Raw genomic sequence first — 25,255 nt, forward strand, 5'->3', positions numbered from 1 at the left:
AAAACTTGAATAACTAATTAAAAAAAGGGAACGATAGAATGTTACATAAACTCGATTCTTCTGTACGGAATGGAGGCTAACTACTTTTAAGAAAGTAACATTGAAGAAACTGGAAGCCTTTGAAATGTGGATATTGAACACAAGGAGAATTATTGACTACCATAAAAGCCTGAAAACTGAAGTACTTGGTTATGTAATGAAGGGACAACGATATAAATTCCAGAGATTAATTAAGCAGGGAAAGATAGAGGAAGAGGGTATAGGATGACGAAGAATATTATGGCTGCGAAACTTAAGGGAGTGGTTTGAATGCACATCAATCCACTTGTTAAGAGCAGCTGAGAATAAAGTACCAATAGTCATGATGGTCTTCGTCCGAAGATGGCACTTTAAGAAGAAGAATGAGTACCAGTAATATTGCAGAAGCAGATTTTTCAAAATTTACCGATGTGGATGCTGACACGAATCATTTAATAACTATATGCATGCAGAAATAAACTGATTAGGATGATATTTTTCATATTTTTGTTATCTAATTATTTAGTAGTGAAATTTGAAAACTTTGAAAGCCATTCACGGACTGAAGTTTGTTTCGCACAGATTACAGAAAAACTCATCGTTTGGAATACATTCTTATGATATTAATAAAAATCATTTTTCTATAGATGGTAATAAATACAATTCTTGGTGTACATTGCACCATTTTTGTGATTTATATCTTTATAGACAAGTGGCAGATCCTAGTAAAAAATTTTAGTTTTTTCAAAAAACATATTACAAAATGTATGGATTTTTAATCGCTGTTAAATCGTATTATTTTGAATCTTATAGAGGAAAATATCATAGAAATGCCATAAACAGTGTTTTTAGATCTCTTTTAGTAGAACATTAGCCTTAAACAGAGGAAGAATTGATCAAAATATGAGTTAACATTGATAGCATGATTATAAAAGTAAAAATCTGTTTTTAATCAAATAACATAATTTTTCCCTATTTGCTTCATTTCATAAATATATGTAGCAGTCATCAATTAAATTATTCATAATAGCAATAAAATTCATGAAATAGAACTATAAATTTTACTCAAATTTATATTTACATAATTTACAGCTCTTTCGTTTTTATGTATGTGAACCATTTCTAAAATTTTTACAATTGTATGTATGTCTTTCCATTTTTTATGGTCGGTTGATGCATTATCATTTTCTTAACGTATTGATAAGCTTTTGTTATTTGATGTCTTAATTTTTACTTAAGTGAAATATTTCGATAATTATATTATAGTTTTGTAACTTTGACCAATATCATTCTATAGAAATAATTCATTTATTGTTGAAAAATCCTTGTCCATCTGGTAATAAAAATTTTTTTTATGTTCAATTTTCATTTTGTTCGTTAAATGATAAGTATCTGTTTACATCTTCTATTATTCATCATTTGTTCAGAATAATTATTCTCTTTCAATACAGTTTTCACTTTTTGAATAGCTGAACTCTCTTAACCGAGCATGAATTTTGATAGTAAAATTCAATAATTTGCAAGCGTTGTTCATTCGTAAGTCAATACTTGATTAAATTATAGACCAGACTGAGGAAGTTTCATAATGGTACAAAACACAATTCACGCGTGATCTGTGAAAAACAGTGTTGCCAAACAGACACCAGCAAAAAAATCACTCGTTATAAGAAACTGATGGACCATACCGCCTAGCTTTGGAGATGTTTTAGGAGCCGATGAAGGAGAAATTGTAGCTTCTACAATAAAATCATGAGATCAATACTTAGTATTGAACAACGCACATATAGTAGCGTATTTTTTAGACTTCTCAATTTTATGAAAGAAAAAAAACAAAATAAAACTATGAATAATTGCCTTTCGTTGAAAATGTTATATATTCTAATTTTCATTTTTTTTATTGTGTCACAAGTTTTAGTGTTTCATTGTCCCATGCTTGTGTTAAAATTTCGTATGTCTCTGACCAATAGAAAAAAGGCGTATTTCCAATAATATTTTGATGTTCTTCAGCAACACAATTGTTTTCGTTCCAGAGATATAAAATACACCTTATTTTCTTTGACATTAGTTTTTATTATAATGTCAATATTTCAGAGCAAATTGTCCCATGTTGTGAAGCAAAATGTCTTAATTCATCCTAGATAACTTATTATATTTGTAAAAAGTCTTGTATTGAACTAACTTCAGAAAAATTGATAGTGTAATATTTAGAAATAAAGAGGTTTTTTACAAAATAATAAATTTTATGTTGGAGGCTATAACGTTTTTTGTCTCCTTGAAAGTTCATTTTTTACATACGACTGTTAATACGTCAACGATATTGCCAAAAAACAAAAGTTTTCACGATAGAACAAGTTGAAATATTTCTATTTGAACACAATTATAAATACTTCGGTTCATATTCAGTTTAAAAACCGATTTATATAATAGATTTTTTAGCTTTTTAGTGTTTCTAGTGCCTTCCGATGTAAAGAATATAGAGGTAGAAGGCGTAACAGAAATAAAACTAAATAACCTTATCCATTCACTATTGTGAAAGGTGAAAGATGAAAATCTTCATATCTATAAAAAATATGCTTCAATGCGCCTAAAGAATTTTGATGAGTAACGATTATTTTGAGAATATCTACTTAACCAATACCAATATGGTAGTAGGGTCCCCAATGTTTCTACAGAAGCTATTATTTTTAATTTACTAGAAATGCAATTCAATTCACAGAACATTTCTTCAGCTATTTCCCTTCACATTGCAGTTGTTTCATTATGAGACAATTTATAATTTTTTAAAATACAGTAAAAGCCCGATACACGAAATTAATTGGGGGGAATTAACTTCTGTAGCCATACATGTAGTTGTAGTTAACCAAATTATATTTATGCCACGCCAAACTAAATGGTTACGAACAGTAAAAAATTACAACTATTAGTTTTAAAAGAAATACTGAAATGGATAGATTTTTTTGCTCCCAAAGTGTTTAGTTTCGAATTATGAGTACGCCATAATTAGAGAGGCATTTGAATAACAGACATAATAATGTTTTTGTGGATTTTTTATATTTGTAAAATGTTCCACCGAACGTTTCGTAACTTTTTTTTCTAATTGGACTATTCATCTAATAGTCTTCCTCAATCAATTTCTCACTTACAATGGTTTCATAAATATGTGAGATGAAAAAACAATACACGTATATTATATCTCAAACGAATGTATCTATATTTACTTCTGTATTTGTCACCCAGAGGTAACGAGCTGGAATCCAATTTTTTTTGTCGCAGGTTAACTAAAAATAGAGCAGTAGAGTCAACAATGATGATTTCAGAAACCCCAACAGAACTATTTATAATTTAATACGTAATAGTTAATACGAAACAAAATGATACATTTCGTAATGGAATTTTATTTGAGAAAAGGCGTGAGTGTATAAGTTCTGGTGGATGATTTATAAAATTTTCTGAATACATTGACGTTAAATTTTCTGCGAGGTGTTAATATGAGATAAGTCACAATCTAGATTCACTGAATCTAGTCCGATTTAACAGATGCGCGAAGCAAAATTTCGAAGTATTAAGAGAGAAAAGAAAAAGTTATGTCCGTTATCAATAGTTCATCATTGCACAATCGAACAACATTCAATAGTTATAGTTTTTAAATTATCAAAAAATTTTGGAGTCATACGGGGGAACAGAAATTGTGAAACCTGTAAAATATTTCAATAAAAAAATACTATTTTAAGTTTCTTTGTCCAATGATAACATAATGAACAATTAAAAATAGACTCAGATTCATTTCGCTTACTTATCCGAGACTAGGGCTGTCCAAAAATATCTCAAAAATAAAGAAACACATCCCAAGTAAATTCACTTCAATAATATGAACTTCTGTCATTTTCCTTTATCACCTTCAACAGGGTTACTGTCTATTAAATTAGAAACATGATTTTTGGTATGTTTTCTCAAGTTATCATTTCTTCGAGCACTGCAATAGTTTAAATTTTCTCACAATAAATTTTCTATTGGATTGAGATCCGGACTAAGGGCTGGCCAATATACAATACGATAGGACTCGGCGCGTTATCCTGCTGAAAGTTATTTGATTCTCTTCCATCGATGTAATAAAAGAACTCTTCCAGAACATATTAATACATCACTGCAATCATTTTGCTTGAAATAAATGCGATCTGTGATTTCCTATTCCCACACCATAATTCCGCCACCCCAAGGCCACCTTCTTGTCATTTTTTGTCTAAGGTAATACCAGGAATAATTTCAACAATCTGGGCCATATGTAATTCATTTTTTTTATCGCTAAACATTATACTCGATTTTTCAAATATTATTATATTTTTAAATAAATATTATCATCGCTGCAGCAAATGGTGATTTTTAAGCTGTGGCTTTCACATTAACTTCATCATATTTTAAGATTTGTGTTTCCATTATCAACCCTAAATTAAATCACTTCACAATCTGCGCGGAGGATGCTCCTGTTTTTGATATTTCTTTCAAATCCGCTCGTTTCACGTAAATTAAAATGAATCCCGGATTCTCCAAAAATGTTTGGTACCGTGTGTAAGACGACTATTAGGTTAAGGTAAATAAGAACTCAGACATATGCATTTGCCATACCAATTATTTGGACCGAACCAAAGGATCATGAAAGTGATTGTAATTTTTATTTAATTCTAACAGAAGGCATTACAACTAAACCCAAATACACCATCCAGTATCCACATTTTCCTTGGGCCATCCTACATAGAATCGAACTGCCTATACCATCGGAAAGTTTGGAATTGGTTTGGTAAGTCAGTACAATAAGGTATCTGAAAATAGTGACCTATTGACATAAAGTGATTTAAGCGAGTGAGTACATGATATGGATATGTCAAAAAACCGGCTGATCTTCTGGGGTTTAGATTAAATGTGTGGAATTCACTTTCTCCTTTTCCACAAAGTGATGATATAATAAGAATTTCGTTCTCTTAAGTTAATGATTAAGTCTATTGAATCAATCTTTCTGCTCTAATGAATTTATTGAATTTCTAATATGATCCAAATTACTGGCGATTGTTCCTTGACTTCTCAAAAATTAATTTGAAAGCATGTTGCTACATATCAAAAATAAACTTCTTTCAGTGTCGGTTGTTCACGGTTCTAATACGAAAGAGACGAAACACAAGATTTTTTATTGAAAAGTAATTTTACTGTTGTTTGAACTACAAAGAAAGTGTGGCCCAAGAATGAATCACTTACTCTACGCCATGAAAATTATCCTTTAGGGAACCCTTACGACATTCCGTTGCACAAAAAGCTCAACCTTTACATTTTTTGTAAAACTTTCGCTAAAAATGACATTGCATTTGTACCTGAAAGAGAAATTCTCCAAGCTCAACAAGGTAGAAATCTTTGTAGGTTCACAAATATTGCAACTGATGAAGAATGGTAGTTTTGTAGCCAAATCTCTGGAAATTGAGAAGTGCTATCATAGGAGATGGAGTCCAGGAATGTTATTAGATTATATATCATAAGTATTAGATTATCTATCAAAAGTATTTATTCTATATTAAGCAATAATATTTGTAAATGTAGCTACTTTTTATGAAAATATGTCACAAAAAATTTGCCAATTTGCACACAATGTCACACAAAATTTGCAAAAAAGTTAAAACTAATGTTATTATCGCTAGAGTGAACTTTTTCATATATTTATACTCAAATTACAATATTAGAGTGTTTCAAGTTTGAAGAGGAATTGGGGTGTTCAAGTTTATACCAAAATATTGTCGCGTGATTGTGTATTCACAAAAAACAAATAAATATTGAAGCAGAAGGAGAGAATATTAAATAAGCATATAAAATATTTTGATAGAAAACAATTCTATATTGATATATTTGGTAATAAGTCTCCACTAGAATATTTTTAGAGAAATTAGTACCAAATTAAAAGATGTGAATCTAATCACAGCGCATTGCTGGTTGATACGGGAGTTGCAAGAGATTATTTAAACCTCTACGAGGGATAGAAATCCAATAGTGTCTCTAATCTACATTAATCCAAAGGTATATTAACCCAATTTGTAGATTTTCACTTTCTTTTGTGTACGTTCAATCCAACTGGTGGTCGTCGAGGAAATAAAAGTACTTCCTGATGCTCCCAATAGCGACGAAACGCCTTTATGAAAATCAAAGTTCAGATCGATAATTTAAGAAACTTGATAAATGATTTTTGTTTTATTTTTTGGTAAAACTTTGCGACACATTCGAAATATGTGTTGAGAAGGTAAGTATTTTGTAAATATCCATTGTTTTTCGTAGTTAACACATTTTTTCACATATGTGCAGAAATTACTTTTCCACATATGTACATATTGGGGAAATTAAGTCGTTTCTAATAATGAAAATTGTATGAAATTTGAATTTTAATATCAGATCTTAGAAATAATAAATTGCTTATAACTGGATAATGATAAAAAAATAAAAATCTAAGTAGAAATTGCAACACTAGAAAAAGGTTACACAAACAATTTTAATACCTTCTGATCTTTCGGATACAAACCGCCTTTACACAAGCTTATAGTGTCAAATAAATAATGTTCTACCGCCTTTATTTTCCCTCGCATTAATAAATTATGTCCTACGACGTGTTTAGAAGACTATGGAAACTAATTTTTCCAAAAATATTCCTCTGTTATAGCAGTGATATTAGCGTGTGACTTCAACAAGTCAAAAACCAAAATATTAGTCGTCGCGGCGCTTTCTGCACAGACAGACGCATCGAAAAATTGTTCACAAGACTTTAACTTGGTGAATATATCGAATCATATGTGATGTGATAGTAACTTATTAATTAGTTTTTCGTATAACTTTTTGTCACAAATGTGATTTTTCGTTAAGGTGCGTTCCTCTATATTTTTCGAGTTTCATATTTAATGTAAAAGAGAACCAGATAATTATTTTGTGTTACATTATTATTTGAAATTATTGCAAGCTAAGAAGTCTCAAAAATAAATAATAACACTCTCATTTCGTATTCAAATATTTATTTATAACATCCAGTTGTCTCGATATTTAAATCATAATAAGTGGGATTGATTCAACTACAGAATAAGTGGTAATTCATCAAATTTTTTACTATTGTATTTGAATCAAAATTTTATGTATCAAAATTCAATTTTATTCGAAACAAAATGCCTTATTACTTTGAATTTCCAAAATATACTACGATTACTTTCACACACTGTATGATGCGCTTTAATTTTGGAACGCTTTAATTATTTCGAAAACGCAAGAAAAATTGTGTGAGTGGAAGTGGTGACATCACAGCTATGATAAAGCTATGAGGGTGGAAATCAACCGCTGAAGGGTGCATCAACGATAACATAAATAACAAATTGAAACGAGGAAGTTATTAACAAATATAACTGTACTATAAAACAACATTATAAGTACAACTACCATAGAAAGTACTACCTGTAACTTTTAATAAAAATAATAATAATACTATCAATAATAATTATCATGTTGATAATTTATTTTATTTAATCCTAAGCCTGATAAGCGTGCGGTGTTTTCAGTCCATGTTTTTCTTGGTCTTGCTCAATAGTATTTATCTGCTATATCGGATTTTGGATTTTTTTCCATCTGAATCTTTTCCTCGATTTCCAGTTGTTTCCTCATACCACATTTTTATTTTTGTATATTGTTCTTATCATTGTTATTATTTCTGATATATATTATGGTTTTGAATTATATTAAATACATTTTCTCTTCTTATTTGCAGGCTTTCAACCAAACTATATGACTTAAATGCAATTCATGATCTATTGTCCTCTATTTGAGAATATGAAGTCTTTTGTGCTCCTTTCACTTCTAAAGTCACATTTTGAGTCCTCTAAAGTGTCTATGTCCTTATTTTCCTTATTATTTTGCTCATTATTTTGCTGGTATACTTTTTAATGTTATACCTCCGTACTTCTTACAATTTCTTTTTTATAATTTTTAGGTATAAATCCAGGTTTTTTTCCTGGTGCATTATCTCGATTAGTGTTTCTGTTAATTATTTTATTCTTTATTAACCATATATTTCATCATTTTAACAGTTATATAATCCCTTTTTGGCACATCTACTTAAAAACTTACATTACTACCACTTTATATCGTCTCATCAACAATACACGCATTTTTAAGTACCTCGGAATATTCCCTCCATCTTTCTATTACTTTATCTTCCTCCGTGGTTATATTTCTTTTTTGTAATGTTGACAGTAATTGCTATTATTACTATTATGTGATTTATAATTATTTTTGACCAATTATCACTCATTTTCCAAACAAAGCCAGTTAACTTAATCATATTTTCCGAAAAGCGGATGTTTTACCTGTTTTTATTCATACAGTTCGTAGAATAATATATCTCAATAACAAATTAAAGACTTCAAGCAATGAAATCAAGTGAAAAAAATCGAGCTTATAGAATATTACAATTTCTTTTGGTCATCAATATAAAGTTATTAGATGTTTTCTAATTTTTGTTATCTTGTTTATATGGATAATCATATGTTCAAGTGAGCATCAAGCAGAAAACAGCGATAGATGAAAAGCGAAACAACAATTAACAAGCATAGATTCTCTGGATAAGATACCTCAAAAATTTTGTATTGTTTTGCATGTTTGGAATGTGATTTCATTGATTTGACGATTTTTTATTTAAAATTTATTCGCTTTCATAAATAATAATTATGGATTCATACAGAAACATTACTTCTACGTACTGGAATCGAAAGTTATAAAAAATAAAAAAATAAAAGTGAATCTTTTCATAGATTTTATAAGAAAAACCGTTTAAAATATTACATTCCAAATGTCAAATATGTAGAAATATTCTGCTGCACTCCTTATTGATTGACCTTTAAAAATTGTGGAACTTGAGCCAAATTTTCAATGTTGATTTGGCAATAGTTGGATTTCAGATATACTGTCCTACATAACGTTTATAACTAAATTTTTCATTTCACTCATTTGTTTTAGAGTATTGGTGACATCTTGAGATCTGAACATGAAGAAATTCACTCTACAAACAAAAATTATTGTACTTATGCATATATAGCGAATTGAACATATTTCAACAATACAGTAAATTGAACCAAGATACTAAAGTGCGGTTCATGAGAATCATATACATATGATAAACGTTCTGCGAAAAGTTTGTTTCATTAGAATTAAAACCAACGTGAGTTTGTCTTATAAATAAAAACGAATTAAGTATTAGCAACATAGTTTAGATTTGAACACAAAATTCAGATTGAGATGGAACGAAACATTCTGAAGATAATGATAAAATGGACAGAAAATAAGATACTTCTTCTCATATAAGAGGTTTTACACACAGGCTTTTTACGCCTATAGCATTGAAATGATTTCCTTCCACTCTTCCCTATTTTTTTCTTTCGTTTTCCACTCTCTCTTGTTTGTTTTACATCACCTGTGGGTTCCATCCTTTCCTTGGTCTTTCTTTTTTGGTTCTTCCTGTTCTATGTCCATCAATCTATAATCTAAGATTCTCTGGATCAGCCACTCTATTCATTTGAATCTTATCATTTTACTTTGTTCTGCTTCTCCAAACAAATTCCTTAATGCATTATTTGTTCTCAGCAAGAATTTTTTGCTCCCATATATCTAACTTCTCTTTCTTTGCTTTGTTTAGAATCCAAGTTTCGCTCTTATAGCTCAATGCTGGTCTAATCATTGTTTTGTATTGAGAAATTTTTCATTGATCTTTTCCTTTGTGATGTTATCATTATCAGGAACTTCGATTTATCTTAGGTGACTCTGTTATTTCTATGAAGACTCTGCAAGTTCCCTTAAGCTCGTTTTCCGATGTTGAAAGGATTGCTAAATCGGCTGCGTAAGCCAGTAGTTTACTTCTACTCCTATACTGAGTGTAATATGTTTACAAAATGGACATGGACCAATCAAATATGGAACAGTACAAATTAGATACAAGACGAGTACAAGAGCTTGATTCTGAGCCTAAATGTATTAGAAAATGTGTTTCCTAGTGCTGTTTCATTTTTATGAAAATGAAAGCTGAAGTAAAATACTATCAGCACTAGAAAAGAAAACAGATCAGGTTCGTAGAGCGAGGAATATCTATATTTTCTATAGATCTAGCGATTCTGGTCTGTCAATTCCATTATTCACAATTTTATCAAGAAATATGAAGAAAAATTTATGGCTAGAGCTTTCTAACAGCATGTTTTAAAGTGCTTCTTGAAATATATGATTTGTTTTTCAATTGGTTGACAAGAACAAGGTATAATCTAGTTTTTGGAAAAGGCCTCATCAATGTACTTAAAACAGTTTAATTCACCTTTGCAAACCTTTAAAAATAAGATAATTAAAAGAATGGATTACGTTTTCTAGTGAAAATGAGAAATCAAATATCACAATCTGAAGCATTAAGAGGAAATGCATATTTATATATAAATCAAATTGAACTAAAAATCACTGTATTAAATTAACTATGAAATTTATTATTATTTTTATATATAGAACAATAATAATTGAGAACATTGGAATATTATATCAAGACAGTGTTACTTATAAGGAACAAAAATTATTACTGCCAAAGAAATAAACATTAAAGTACTTCGATTGTTGCGTTTGTTTCAATTGAGTGGAAATCAAAAGTAACAGTTGCTTTGATCAGGTAAGAAATAGAAATATTAATAAACAATCCGATGAATCCAATGTTGAAGAGCTTCCTTCATCTAAACGATTGAAGACCTTGCAGAAATCTGTAACTGTAAGACGAGAGTGTAGATCTAGACAAAAATACTAAACTCTCCACTGTACGTGGATGACTTAAGGTGTTGCAAGACATGATTGTAAAGCAATATTTAAAGTAGTTCTAGGTTTAGAATAAAGGTTGAATGAAAAATAAATAGTTTTGAAACAGTTGAGACACAGACCACATAAACAGTTTGGTTATAGTTTTTTTCAGACTTCTTAAAACTTAGTGAAAGCAGGACTCCAAAATGAAATCGGGAATGAACAAGGCATTTAATGGTATTATCTGGAATATAGAGATAGGCAAACAGAGGAAAATGAGAGTATATGACACGATGAGTATAAGCTCGATGATATATGGATCAGAGTCTAGAAGAACAAATGAAAAGGAAATTAGAAGCATCAATAAGACAAGCATGCAGGACATCAAGATTCGAAAGAGAGAGAATGAGAAAATCAAGGATCAAATGGGCGTAGAAGAGATAGTTATAACATATATAGAAATAAAACCACTTGTTTGGTACTGTAATATTCGCAGAATGGCTAAAGTAAGACTAACAAAGAAAGTAATGGGATGGACACCACCAGAAAATCCTCACAAAACCGATTTCTCATAATTAGACTAAATTTCATTGGCATTTTTTTAGTATTCATATAACACATAACTAATAAATTAACTTATAAGAGATGTACGAACACAATGAATTCATTTCAAATGATATGACGCAGAGTAAATCGGTAAATAATCTATGATTTGCCAAATTTTCGAGCGATAAATTCGAAAATATGAGAAAAATGTGAAGAATTTTGAATGGAGATAGTAAATATCCAAACATTAATCAATATTATCATGGTATTTGTGATAAATTACAATAAATCTTTTACTATTTTGATATATACAATCCCACAAAAAAATTAGAGTGATGACAAGAAAATCCAATAACGGATTTTGTTTTTAGAGTATTATATTAGATAATTCTACTTGTTTTTTTTGAAGATCTATTTTTCAAGATAGAAGTGGATTGAAAAAATAGAGAAATAGATATCTTTAAGAGCATCATAGAAATTCCATATTTGATATTGGAATTTATATTCCTTTTTCTATTCATATACGAATCTAAAGCAGTATTTTTCATTTCTGTTAGAGTTTTTATCGGTAACTATGAAATTTCTCAATTTCCATCAAATCCATGCTATTATTGTATCCCATGTTAATTTTCTTTCTCTATGGTTTTCCCCTGATACCTGTCGAAATATTTTAGATTCTGTCAATCTCTGTACATGACCTCACCAAATGAATTTATCTCTATCTTTCCAATCCGTTACAGATTTTGCGATCTAAGATCATAAACACTTCTATATATTATAGGGCTCAAACCTTGAGGTAGCGCTGATTATTTTTCATGCTTCTCCCCATAACATAACCAATTGTTCAATGAGCTCTCTCATTAACTAAAAAATTTTGCTTTTAGGTTCTTCGTTTTAGTTTTCCCAGACGGGCAACAAGTTTTGAGGACCAATTGCAGAGTCCCTTGTAGACCGTTCAACTCATTTTTTTTTAATTCTTATTTTCAGTTGCTCAAAGTAAATTGATGATCGATTGTTTGTGTCTAAGGATGTGTATGAAAAATATTCATACTCCATTCCAATGAGAAAGAAATAAATTTGAAAGTATATGTGACGATTCGTTACTCCAGTAAGCTAAAATTCTTAGTATAGTTATCCTTTTTTCTTTTGTTTCAGACAATAATATAAACGGACATTTCTCAGCTTTCAGAAAAGTTATTCTAAATTGAAATCATGGCCGCAGAAACTTCTTCTTTGAAATCTGCTACGGGCAGTAAACCTAGAACTCCCGGTGTCGAAGGTATAACCAAAAAAGTAGGTTTCGCAAGACCAACGCTAATCATTCCACCACCACAAAGTCAATACCATCCTCAGTATGTCGCGTACACTCCAGGAGGGATTAGTACACACTCTCTTCATTCGCATCATTCCCATGGTATCCCAGCATATGGAAATTACGGTAGGAAGGCGTCACTTTTCGTTATGAACCAGTTTGATGGGATCAAGGGAATCGCAAAATCTGGATTAGGTTTCGGTGAAAGATGTTCGTATTGGTGTTATGGGAAAATAGTAGTGTGGAGTAGAAAGTGGTTTACACATTGTTTTTTATCCATTGTATTGGGTGTTTATACTGTGGGAGGTGCTTTGTTATTTATGTATATAGAAGGTAGGTCAATTTCAATAAATTTAAAACTAACATTAATAAACTTAAAATGACAATATATAAATGTGTTTTATCATTGTTTAAATATTTATAATAATGCCATATATATTTTTATTATTATCATTATAACTGACATTGAGAAACAAAATTAGTTAAATAAGGAGATTCGCTTTTTCCACTTCCACATAGATAGACTTGACGAATCTTCCATTGCGTGATCATGGAAGGGAGTTGGGATCTTCGTTTTATCTATCTAAATACCACATTTTGCGAATATCAAATTTTCCTTCTAAAAATTTTATATATGTATGTATGTATGGATTTTCAGTCTCTTACACAATGCGACCCAAAGGATCTACTGTGTCCTCCTTTCTTGGTGCTTTATGGAGAATCTTGTGTTTACACCAGATCTAGCAATCCCACTCTTTTCAAAAAGTCTGGAAAGAAACTTGAAAAACACAGCGAATTCAATTTCTGTGAAAATTATGTAATCAGTATATTTTGAAGGAAAGAAAATGCTTCAAAAATATTGATGTTATAATAGTGATAATACGGAGAAGGGAAACGAAAAATAGGAAAAGCTTCGAAAATGAATAGAATAAAGATAGAAATGGTACATAGCTTTGGAAATAAGGCTATAAAATAATTACTCGGAATATTACTAGTAGCTTAGAATACATTTCCAAAGGATTGGAAAATAGCGTACAAAATATAATTGAATGAGATAAATATTCCAAAAATTATATTGGATTATATTAGATTGATCGGAACAGGAGGTAGTCAAAACATTGAACGATACATATGAAGTATTTGGAAATAACAGATCATCGTAAGATTGGATATGTCGTAGGTCAATAGACTAGTTGGGATTTTAGTTAATATCCCAGGACAATAAGCAGTTGGCTGATGGCGCGCTACGCATGCCTATTTTCCCGGAGTATTAGATAAATACCGGACAGATTATTCGTCGAAAAATGACCAAAAGTTTTTCTATTCTCCTGGGACTTTAACTAAAATTCGGATAACAGACTATTGGGTTTCCGAATAGGCATGCGTGGCGCGCCATCATCCAACTGCCTATTATCCTGGGATATTAGCTTAAATCCCAACTTTTATATTAATGTACGACAGATATACACTTTGAGAATAATAACAGAAAAAATAAAGACACAGACAATGAAATTTACGGTGCAATAGTTGATTTTGAGAAACCCTTCGAACACTGCAAGAATATGGAAAATTATGGTGGCAATAAAAGCTGCTAAACAAACAATAAACCTATTTTAGAATCAATACAAGAAAAAATAATGTGTTAAGTTATTGAGAAGATAACGAGAAGTTTCGTAATTGACAGACAAGTGAGATTTTTAATCCCGTTTTTTTTTCTAATAACCACGGACAAATAACTGAATAAGTAAGTGAAGAAAGAAATTAAATATAACTCATACAAACTAATATGACGACTTTATTAATATTTGCTAAAACATAAAGGAAGAGCTACAAAGCAATATAGAAAAGTAAATAAAGTAATGCTGACTACAGATAAACATACACGATATAGGAATAATATAAGTACAAAAACAGGAGAAGCTTTGAACTATCTACGGAGACCAGATGAACAAGAATTTGCGAAGAGGTAATCAGTAGAGAAAATATTCATATACGAGGCACTATACAGAGTATTTTTCGATAATAAACATAATTCAACGTAAAGTAACGAGAAGTCAGTACCATTATCGATGCTTATCTTTGAGTATTAAACCAACAGATTTAAAGATAAACAAACGATCTACACAATTAGACGTCAGCTAAAAATAGTGAATTCCGTACTAATAACCGAACAACAACAATTGAGATAGCTTGAATGACATGAATCAAGATCCATGCAACTCAAAACATCGTAAAAGAAAACATATGCTGATTATAATCCGCTAATTGCTTGAAGCAAGATCTGGTAGATAACACTTTACAAGTTTGTTGCAATTTTTATTTCATGCAAGCTGGAATACTTGTGGTACAGTTACTTTCGATTTAACGACTAGCCAGAGCATCTGGCCCGGCCGTAGATTGAAGCATTTTTGAAAAACTAACTTTTTCCATTATTTATTAGGATAATATTTTTGAATTTGAAAAATTTCCAAGGTATTTGAATACAACGACCACATTTTCACAATTAAAATGTAAATTTAAAATGTTAAAAAACTTTTACACGCTGTATGATCTCTAGTGTGATTTGCAATTAACAATAGTGCTCAATTCAATTGCCCAATGTGATACTTACCAAGTGGCTGTTTACATCGTGTCTAGTTTTATATTTGATCACCTTTTTTCTCTAAACAAAATTTGACAAGAATATAAATAATAAATAATTATGTGAGGTTACAAATAACTGACACTTGTCAAAAAAGTGTACTTCATATACCATCGTAAAAGAATTTCAGAAATCTTATTAGTTTTCGTATATTCTCATGAGAATATGTTTAAGGTAAGTTTTTCATTTTTATTCTTAGAATATGTATATCTTAAGTAGAAATTTCATTTTGCTTATGTAAATGCAGAAATGCAGAATTATTCACATGTATACCGTCGGAATATGTAGCAAAAAGACACCAACGTTGAAGCAATAATTATTCATAAATATTATTCATCACTCATTCTGCGGATTATTAAGTTTGTTAAGAAAATTTTCCGCATTGTAGGCGCCCAACAAGAGTAATAAAAACTACCCATGTTCATTATTTATGCTTAAAAAATAAACGATAAAAAAGACTACTTAGAAAATATGATATATATAATAAATAGAAATAGTTTCAGTCTTGGACACTAAAAAAAATTCTTGTCTCTGACCCTTGATTGACAAAGGAGGTATCGTATTTTAACTTCTAAGCTGAAGGTACATCTTTTTAGAAATTTATGGAAATCGATAAGAGTGCAAAATATTTTTCAAAATAAACAGTTCAATATTTTCCCACTAATCAATTCTACTTAAATTCTATATTGTTTATTGAAACGTTGACTCAAATAGCAACGGATCTACATATTTATTAAACCTTTCACTGTCTTGTTCCCAAGGAACAGCCTCGGGTGTCCGTTGATCGGATATAGACTCGCAATCAAGTGTTCGACCGTCGTTTTCTTTTTTCTTTAGCTCTGCTTTTATGTGGTTACGATCTGGGAATCAAAATGATTCTGGTTTGTTTTTAACCGTACTTTCTACTAAATCATTCGCTTTTTATTCTTCTGTATACTTCTGTGTACTGGTAACGAACTTGTTCTCATTCAGTTAGTGCTTAGAAAGATTGTATGACCATCCTTAACTTGATTATTTGTTTATTGTCCGTTTGTGGTTGCTTGAATCTAGGATAAGATTTCTACTGCCCAAATTGAATTTTGTACTACTTCCAATGGCCGGTTGCTAATAGGAAGGGCTCTTATCGATTTAAAGAGTTTAGTTTTTTGTCACCAACTATTTTTATTTCTGTTGTGGTCAGTAATTCCTCTCGAAATTCTCTGTTTGATAAATTTTCTATCATAAATCAGTATGGAATTTTGTCTTCCATTCTTTTGAGTTTGGGATTGTCTATATTGAATAAAAGCTCGTTGGCCAGTGTTTCTTTGACAATTTTATGGAGTTGAGTCAAGGATAATTTTCTTTGTTGTTTTTGGACAAGTCTTAATGGCCCCTATTTTGCAGATACACTGCAAATTTCTCAAGTTTCGCTTCGTCGGCTGTTGCTACGAATTTCTCCTGCTAGACTGTTGTTCAATAAGTTTCCATTTCCTAACCTAACCTAACCACCACTTTTTTTCACAACACATTAGAATGCAGCTTGACTTCACTCTCTGCTTTTTATTGGGGTTTGTAAAATGTTTTCATTACTTTGAACAAGATGTTCACTGATATAGTGACAGTGGCACTACTTTTGTTATCACGCGCTATTTATCATATTTATCATCAACAATTTTACATTGTGTGTATCTAAAGCTGGAATTTTTGAATTCTTCTTCTTATCTTAATAAATTTAGTAAATAAGTTTTATATCAGATATAAGTTGAATCAAATTATTCAATATTAATTAGAAATGTGAATATTCTGGATTAGAAATATATATGTAAACTCGAAAGATGTTCAATCATCTTTGTGTGAAAATGAAATAAGACAATTTACAACTAACCCTCAAATTTAATTCTTATTATTACATTTTTTAATTCCTCATTATTAACAGTTAGTTAGGTTCGCATGAAATAGTTTATTCTAAAAATTCTCAACTATTGATACAGAGTGCTCTTTTTAACAGTTTGTTTCGGAAGTTATCATAACAATGTTATCAACAAATATTAATTTTGCAGTTTGTAAGCATTCTGAGCCCTCTAGCACTAAAAATTGAATTTGTAGTTGAACTACATGAAGTAGTTCAACTTCAAAACGTATTATTTTATTCATAACAATCGATGATTATTGGCAATAGCTTCAATGAAACAATGTTTATCGAAAAATCAAAACTAACTAGTAGTCATAATAAGTTACAGATTTCTAATTACATACTAAATAAAATACCTGACATTTTGCCAAAACAGCAGCATGAAAAAACAATTGGATTAGTATAATTTACTTTGTGCTTTGTTACAATTCAAAAATTACTGTTTTACTCCGGTTGTCACCCACTTATTTTTGAAATTTGATATTTCTCAAATAAATTTCAATAAAAGAAAATGAAAATTTAGGGAAATAAAATTTTGACAGTAATTCTGATATTTCCACACATACACATACATTTACATTTACTTCACATAAATATAACTCCTTGGAATTATAAGTCTTATAACCTGTCGCTCTTCTTTCATGGGTTTAGAGGTAATGTACGGCGTTGTGCTATGCAATTCTCATCTTCTAACATTCTTGTTAGATGTGTTTTTCAAGCAGTATTTTGAAAAAGCAGATCACCAGAATTTATAATCAGAGACTTAACAACATTTGTATTCGAAATTTTGAATTTTGATTGTTTGTTCAACTTATCATTTTCAGCTTCCATATCCATACTTTTTGGTGTCCAAAAAATTAATTTGTCTTCACATTCGAGTGATTGCAGTATGAAATACCGATCTTATAGTGTTCAAGTCCCACTAACAAGAGAATTCTCTATATATTTTAATAGCGATGTTCTATATTATCTTCAATCTTCAATCATCCCACTTTATCTAAAGGTTCCTTCATATTAAAGCTCCTTGTTCTTATAATATATTATACATACATTAACGGCCGGTTTTATAACGTATTTAAAGAAAGCTGTAAATTTAATAAGTTTTCATTAAACTAAGTCGCGCGTTTCATAATTAACATTCAGCCTAAATGTTCTTTTAATTTAAAATTTGATGTAAATTTAGAAATGTTTCACAGTAGCACATTGATTCACCTTCAAGTTTCACGACACAATGTCTGAATATCGTGCTATATTAAGTTCAAGCTATCGACATAGATAAAAACATACACCCAAACTGTATTCGTTTCCATTTAAGTAAACTCGAGCGGCTGTATTATATCGATATTTAATATTAATTAAGTTGTGTCATCAACATCATCGTTAATCTCATGAGTCGAGTAATTACATATTAACTTAAAAATCTATATAAGCATTATCTATTCCTTTAACATATGAGATACCATTCTTAGTTGCTACATTTTTTTGGAATCTTGATAGAACTTCGTTAGGTCAATATCATCTTATCCGAACATTGAACTTCTACATTATCTAAATCTGATGGTTTCCTAGTTATAGTATGAATAACTAGGTCACTATCTATTTAAGATATATAGAGAAATGTACATGTAAATTGCTATTATCTGATTAAATTTTCTTCATGTATAATATCATTGAAATCTAACGATTTTCATGAATTTATCGATTCAATGTTTATGCGAGAATGTTTATCTAAAATTTATAGTATGATAAATTAGTCATTGGTACATCTGCTTTATTCAGTCATCAGAAAAATAGGTATTCTGTTAATTGACATTGAAGTATATTTCTGGACCGTGTTAATAACATCAATAAAAGGATTTAAATCTCGTTTTAACTCACACCATACTATAGAAGCACTCCTGTAATTATGAAATAATGAAGGAATAGATAAAAGTGTTTGTTTTTCTAAAGTCTACAACTCCAGTTATACCTAAACGTATCCAAGTAAGAGTCAAAAACATCAGCCGAACTGATATCAAAATAATAAAATTTTTTTCATTTAGTTTAGTTGACCTACCCATGTTGTGAATCATTCTAAATGAGATTATCGATAATATTCATTCATTCTTTTAAGTGCTTTTTTTGTATTTTTGGGGGAAGGGCGAGAATTTTATCAAGAATATAAAATGTAATGTTATAAATTGAATTTTAATCAGAATACGTGAAATGTGTGACCCTTCATCTATCCGAATGTCTACTTTCATAGAGGATATCAGCAGAGTTATATAATCTAGGTAAGCCATCTCCCATTCCTCTACGACTGCTTCTTGAAGGAACCATGAGAGGTGCTAGATTTCGAAGTGAGATGCTCTGATTCAGGTTGTTACACATATTTTCTATTAGATTCAGGTCGGTACTGCGTGTCAAACAACCTCTTACTGCTATACCAATAGCTTGAAAGAACTATTTCTCGATCCAACCTGTTTGGATTTTGCTACTATCCTGCATGAATCATCTGAAACATCCCCTAAGAAGATACTGGATCCACGTACGTAAGCAGTTGTTTTCTTTTCACAACACTTTCCATGAAGACATATTCTAGTCTCGTTAGTAGAGCTCAGCAGATCAATTGACATGTACTCTTGCAAAACGAGAGTTTGCTGTGAGGGAAGGCATGGTAGGGGAAATTAAATCGACTGAACCGTTCGCAGTGGTCACTTTGAGTATTCCGGGAGGCTATTATAACCGAAATTATAAACAAATACACGTTAAAATATTTGTTTGCCTCAATTATAATAAATTAAATAAAAAGGGTCACCAGAGTTGTTGTGTAGTGAATCGTAAAAATATTAGCAGAAAAAGTAAGTGCAAATTTTATAAATTTCCAACCGCTACGTGGAAAAAAAGTAGTACCATAACCATATTGTTATCAAAAATAGTAATTCGGAGTATTGTTAATCTTCTTAAAATTATTAAGTTTAGTATAAGTGAATAATAATCATGGAGGTTTTATATCGTTAAGATCTGGCGTAGCTGAAGGACGGAAATCAGATTCTCAGCTTACTATAGAGTCAGGGTTTTTCGATTTATAGGAAGAAAAAGGTTTTCCAGAAATTAAAACAGTGATTGAAGTGGCAAGAAAGTGCAAATGATTATGCCACCTTTTTTAGAGAAGAAAAGTGAATTTTCAAGTGAAGAAACTCAACAGACATACAGTGTTGCAATGGTTAGGATTCACGTTGAAAGAATTATGCAGCAGTTAAGGACTTCTTGAATATTGCATAAAATTCCACAATATTTGTTCCACTGCATTGACGATATTTTGCATATTTGTTGTGTTTTGGTAAATTTACAGCCTCCAATTATTTCTGATAAAAGAGATCCTGAAAGTGAGGGATGAAAAATATTTTATTACTCATGAAAATTGTTCATTAAGTACTAAGAATACAAACGAAAATTTGTAAGAAATTGTGAATTTATTGTAAGCTTTTAATAAAATTAATAATTAAACTTTTCGTAATAAACAGTTATATTCTTTTAAACTTGAACTAACAAATTAGTAACGAATAATAAAATTCTTTTAAATAGACATTATTGTAACATACAATAACACTTTCTACTCACTTAATTAATATTGCTTTTTCAATAACTAATTAGAAAAATACTGTTTTGACTTTTAACTAATTTGCATATTTGTTAGAATCACAACAATTTTGATTTTTACGCCATTATACATCACAGAAAATAAATTATTATTGAATAACGCGAGACTTTATTAAAAAGCTGTCAAAGTTTCTTCAATTCGCTCACATGTCCAGCAAGAACAAAATTTTCACCCTTGGTCATAGTTTCTGGTTGAAATTTTATTTGATAACTGATGGACTTAAATCATATTTCTATAATAATATCCATGTCTTTGGTTCAACTAAAAATAATAAAAAAGGATTTACTTATTCCATTGAAAAAACAGTTTAAAGCAACTTAACCTTATATATGTTCACTGTATTCTGTTATATATTTTATCATTATACTTACTTGTGTTTTTGGCTAGTTCAAGATAATTATAATATTGTAGTAAGTATTAAATTGTCACATTTTTTTTGTCGACTAAGTTATAACTATTTATTATACTTTTTTTCAAAATTTTTCCGTTTACTATTGAAAAACGACAGCCTCCCGTAGTCCATATTTACTATGGCGCTGCAGTCACCATCGGAGCGAATACAAACTGTTCAACCCGCTTTCCAGCGTTTCCGTGAAGACATATTCAGATCTCGTTAGCAAAGATGAGCAAACCAATTGAAATATTTTCTTATATATTGTAGCTGTTGTTGCAGTTGAATAACATTGTTTGTCAAAGACTTTAGCACGAAAAATTTGTCATATTTATCGGAAGTCACTCTTTTCTGAGGTTTTGAAGTAAATCCTCCGTTTTTTAATAACGCCGAGTCATCTTGAGTACGGCCGCTATATGTCTCTTGGATCATTTTTTGAACCGTTCTCTTTAAGCATTCGTATTGATTTTGAGTCTTATTCAATTCTATTGAAGTAAAGAATATTTTTTTATGGATACCTTTCATAGAATGTGAGGAAATTTCTAGAACAAAAAAAAGGGAGAAAAACAACTTAACATCAACCAAAAGTGTAAAAATATTCACAAACTAACATTTAGGCCCTCAAGTCCAATAATGAAGAAGCTAAGTAGTAGAACAAAATATCACTAAATTATCTGATCTATGTTTGTTTTTGTCACTATCACTAGTTTGTTATCCAGCATTTATTATAGGTTAAGAACTGCAAAAAATAGTGTTATAGAATCTCATGCACTGCCAGTAAACTTACAATTTTTGATTACATTTGAATTAAACCGAAATAATTTTTAATTTTTAATGAACATACAATCGTCATAAACTACTGTGATCAATTAATTGGCCATTTCTTAATGATATATTTCAACTATAATCCTGTTACTAAATTGATAACACATAAATCCAACTGAATTTGATCGCTCCGGCAAATTTTATGACTTTTATTCATATCTATAAAATGTTATAATAGTTCTAAAATAAACTAAAAAATTAGTTGGAAATTGTTGTTCAAAATTAAACTGTTTGATTACTCGTAATTTGCAAATCGACCTTCTTCATTTAACGTTAACACATGTTCACTGTTTTTGAGAAAAATAAAGATTGTGTATCATAAATACAAAATATAAATATCAGTGTGTTTATTTTTTGTAAAATCGTGTAGACAAGTGTATTTACATAATACGATTTAGTCATACTTAGTAGATCGTTATGTGTATTTTGGGATATATAGTATTCATTTAATAACAAATTTCGGGATAAGATGCGGAGAGGTCAGTAAAAACGTTGAGATAATAGTAAACAATACGAACCACTTATGTTAAGAAGATTAAAATAAACGGATGAAGAAATAATGGATTCAGGAGACAAGATCCTAGAAATGAATCAAATTTTTACTCGGAAATACAGCTACTGAAGTATGTGGAAAAAGTAAGACAACAAACCAAAAGAAACTAACACTCTGGTGGAACGAAAAAATAATGGAAATAACGGAGAGAGAAAGATTATGGAAGATATACCTCAGCAATCACAAAAATTATGTATATTGTGAAATTTATAGAGAGATAAATGCTTTATTGTCAAAAAATTGCCATAATTTGTAAAAAAAGCTTGTTAAAACTGGAAAACGAACGTAAAAATAACTGAATGAAGATAGAAATAAAATAAAAATTCAATATACAAGATAAAACCACAATGAGTAACAAAATTATAGATAATAATTAGGATATAAGTCCGTGGCAAAAATTAAACTAGTATGCAGCATGCCCAAAGTTAAATATTATTATTAGAATAAAAGTCAAAAAGGCAATTTCCAGTAAATATATCGATGATATAGATTAGATTTCAATTGGCAAGTGATTGTGCATTTTTTGCATTGTAAAATATTGAACCCTTGAGCAAACGGATTCAAAGATAAAAAAGGAAGGAAGAGTCAGAATTTTCAATCTTCAGAATGTTGTAGAATTTTTGTGGATCAGGTGAAGTAAATAATAAACTCGTGAAAACTGAATACTTTAATTAAAACTCGTAACTCGAACGTTTACAAGTAAAGCAAATAACCGACTGACTCTAATAAAAATACGATACACTTTTTAGACCTCTTTAAACAAGAACAGAGCGTCATTCTTATCGTTAGCAAAACATACACATAAACGAAAAACTAAACCAGTAGATATAAAAACGGTCAACAAATGTATCGATTACAAAAAACTCGTATGTCAGCCTAAAAATGCCGACACGCTAGTCAGTGATGCTTTTAAACACTTCAATACAGAAGAATTTCTGACACTGAGTACTGCTGTTTAGTCCGAGTAAATATCTAACCGCATTACCTTACACTTGGCCGTTTAAATATGTGAAATGTTTACATTTTCAAAACAGAACTTATTATATATTTGACTCAGACGATAATGTTGTAATTGATGACTTTTTCATTTTTGTCGAGCTGTTGTTCTTTCCATACTGAAGCAAACCTCTAGTTATTTGGAAAATAAAAGGGTGAAAGGATTGCAAAGAAGGGGTGACTATACTATAAAGAAGAGATAGCATCCGTTATGAGGACAATAGAAAACCTGGTCAAGTTATAAATCACCCATCAAATGATTCTTGGGCAGGTATAAAAATAACCACTAATACATACGTACATTTTAAAATGTTTTGACACAAAAATACAAAGACATTGAAATAAGTAAATTTTTGGAATAGTGAAATTTCAATTCTCCAGAGCATATCCAAAATCATTATTTCTGTAATTTTTTATATGAAATATAATTTTTCATTTTACACATCGTATACTTTTTTATGCTTTCATATAAAAGTATAGGTTCAAAAGATAAAAAGCGAGAGAAAAATTATTTTGCAAGATTCACACTGCAAGTATGGTGTAATTTCAAAGAAAACAAATGAAAAGATTTATTTGAAAAGTGGAAACAAATTCATAATTCTTATGTGCGGACCAAATGCCCAGGGAAAGTTGTACCGATAAACTTTCCCTCGGGCCCAGAGCGGGCCTATGGACCACACACAAAAAAACATGATTATTTAACACTTTTTACTTCAAATACATTTTTTCATCATTTTTCCTTGAAATTATACCCCATATGGAGACTAAAATAGGGCAGAAAAATTATTAGACCAGGAGGAAGTTTAATCCATTTTGGTCGGGGCTCAACGTGTTAAAGTGATATGGAAATCTAAAATCAATAGAAAAAAGAAGAAGCACACCTAGAAGGGAATGGAGTACAGAAATCGTGAATAACATGGAAAAGATTTTAACTGGAAACGGGCTAAGCAGAACCAAATGGAGAAGACATATCACCTCTAACTTTATGGTGTGCGTATATATAAGTAAATGATCTAGTTTTGATGACACGTTAGAATATTTGATACGAATGTAAATAGGTATTATAAGCGCCTAATTAAAAAACTAGTCCTGGTATATCAGTTTTGCGGGGAAATCTCTTGGATACTTTTTATAGTTTATTGAGTAAGAATAGGTAGAGTAGACATTGATAATATTTCGAGAATATTTGATCTATTTCAGAAAGAAAATTGATAATTGTACTAAACTCCGATTAATGAAATGAACATTAAGATATGAAAGTTCAATCTATTATTAATACTAGGTGAGTGTTTATAATAAAAATATTAAATCTAGTTTGTCACCTTAAGACCTTAATAATTATATTCACATCATTGCACTCTTGCGTTCTTTAATTGATATTCCCCAAATGTGATTCCATTTCCCGAAAATTATTATGAAAATATCTGTTCTAGATTTTTCCAGGTGTTGTATTTATAAATCTCCGAAGATACTGTTTTAATATTAAATTAACTATTTATTTTTAGATATGATTTACTTGGAGTTTAAGGAAGTTAGTAAGCTGGTGCTAGCCTTATATAACAAAATGGACACATTTCAGAAAGCTGTCCTTAACTTCGAAGATTACGTTTTTATT

At 30.1% G+C, this 25,255-nt stretch overlaps 1 protein-coding gene across 1 annotated transcript in view; it reads left to right on the top strand.

The window, feature by feature from the left end:
• The first annotated feature begins 6,752 nt into the window (after positions 1-6,752).
• LOC130444051 (TWiK family of potassium channels protein 18) overlaps positions 6,753-25,255 on the top strand; it is a 36,358-nt gene continuing 17,855 nt past the window's right edge. Inside the window, exons 1-2 of the mRNA XM_056779021.1 lie at positions 6,753-6,906; positions 12,544-13,033. Coding sequence (XP_056634999.1) covers positions 12,601-13,033 — 433 coding nt within the window. The 5' untranslated portion in view covers positions 6,753-6,906; positions 12,544-12,600. The remainder of the gene's footprint in view (positions 6,907-12,543; positions 13,034-25,255) is intronic.

This window comes from Diorhabda sublineata, chromosome 5, assembly GCF_026230105.1.
Source record: "Diorhabda sublineata isolate icDioSubl1.1 chromosome 5, icDioSubl1.1, whole genome shotgun sequence".
NCBI classification, from domain to species: Eukaryota; Metazoa; Arthropoda; class Insecta; order Coleoptera; family Chrysomelidae; genus Diorhabda; species Diorhabda sublineata.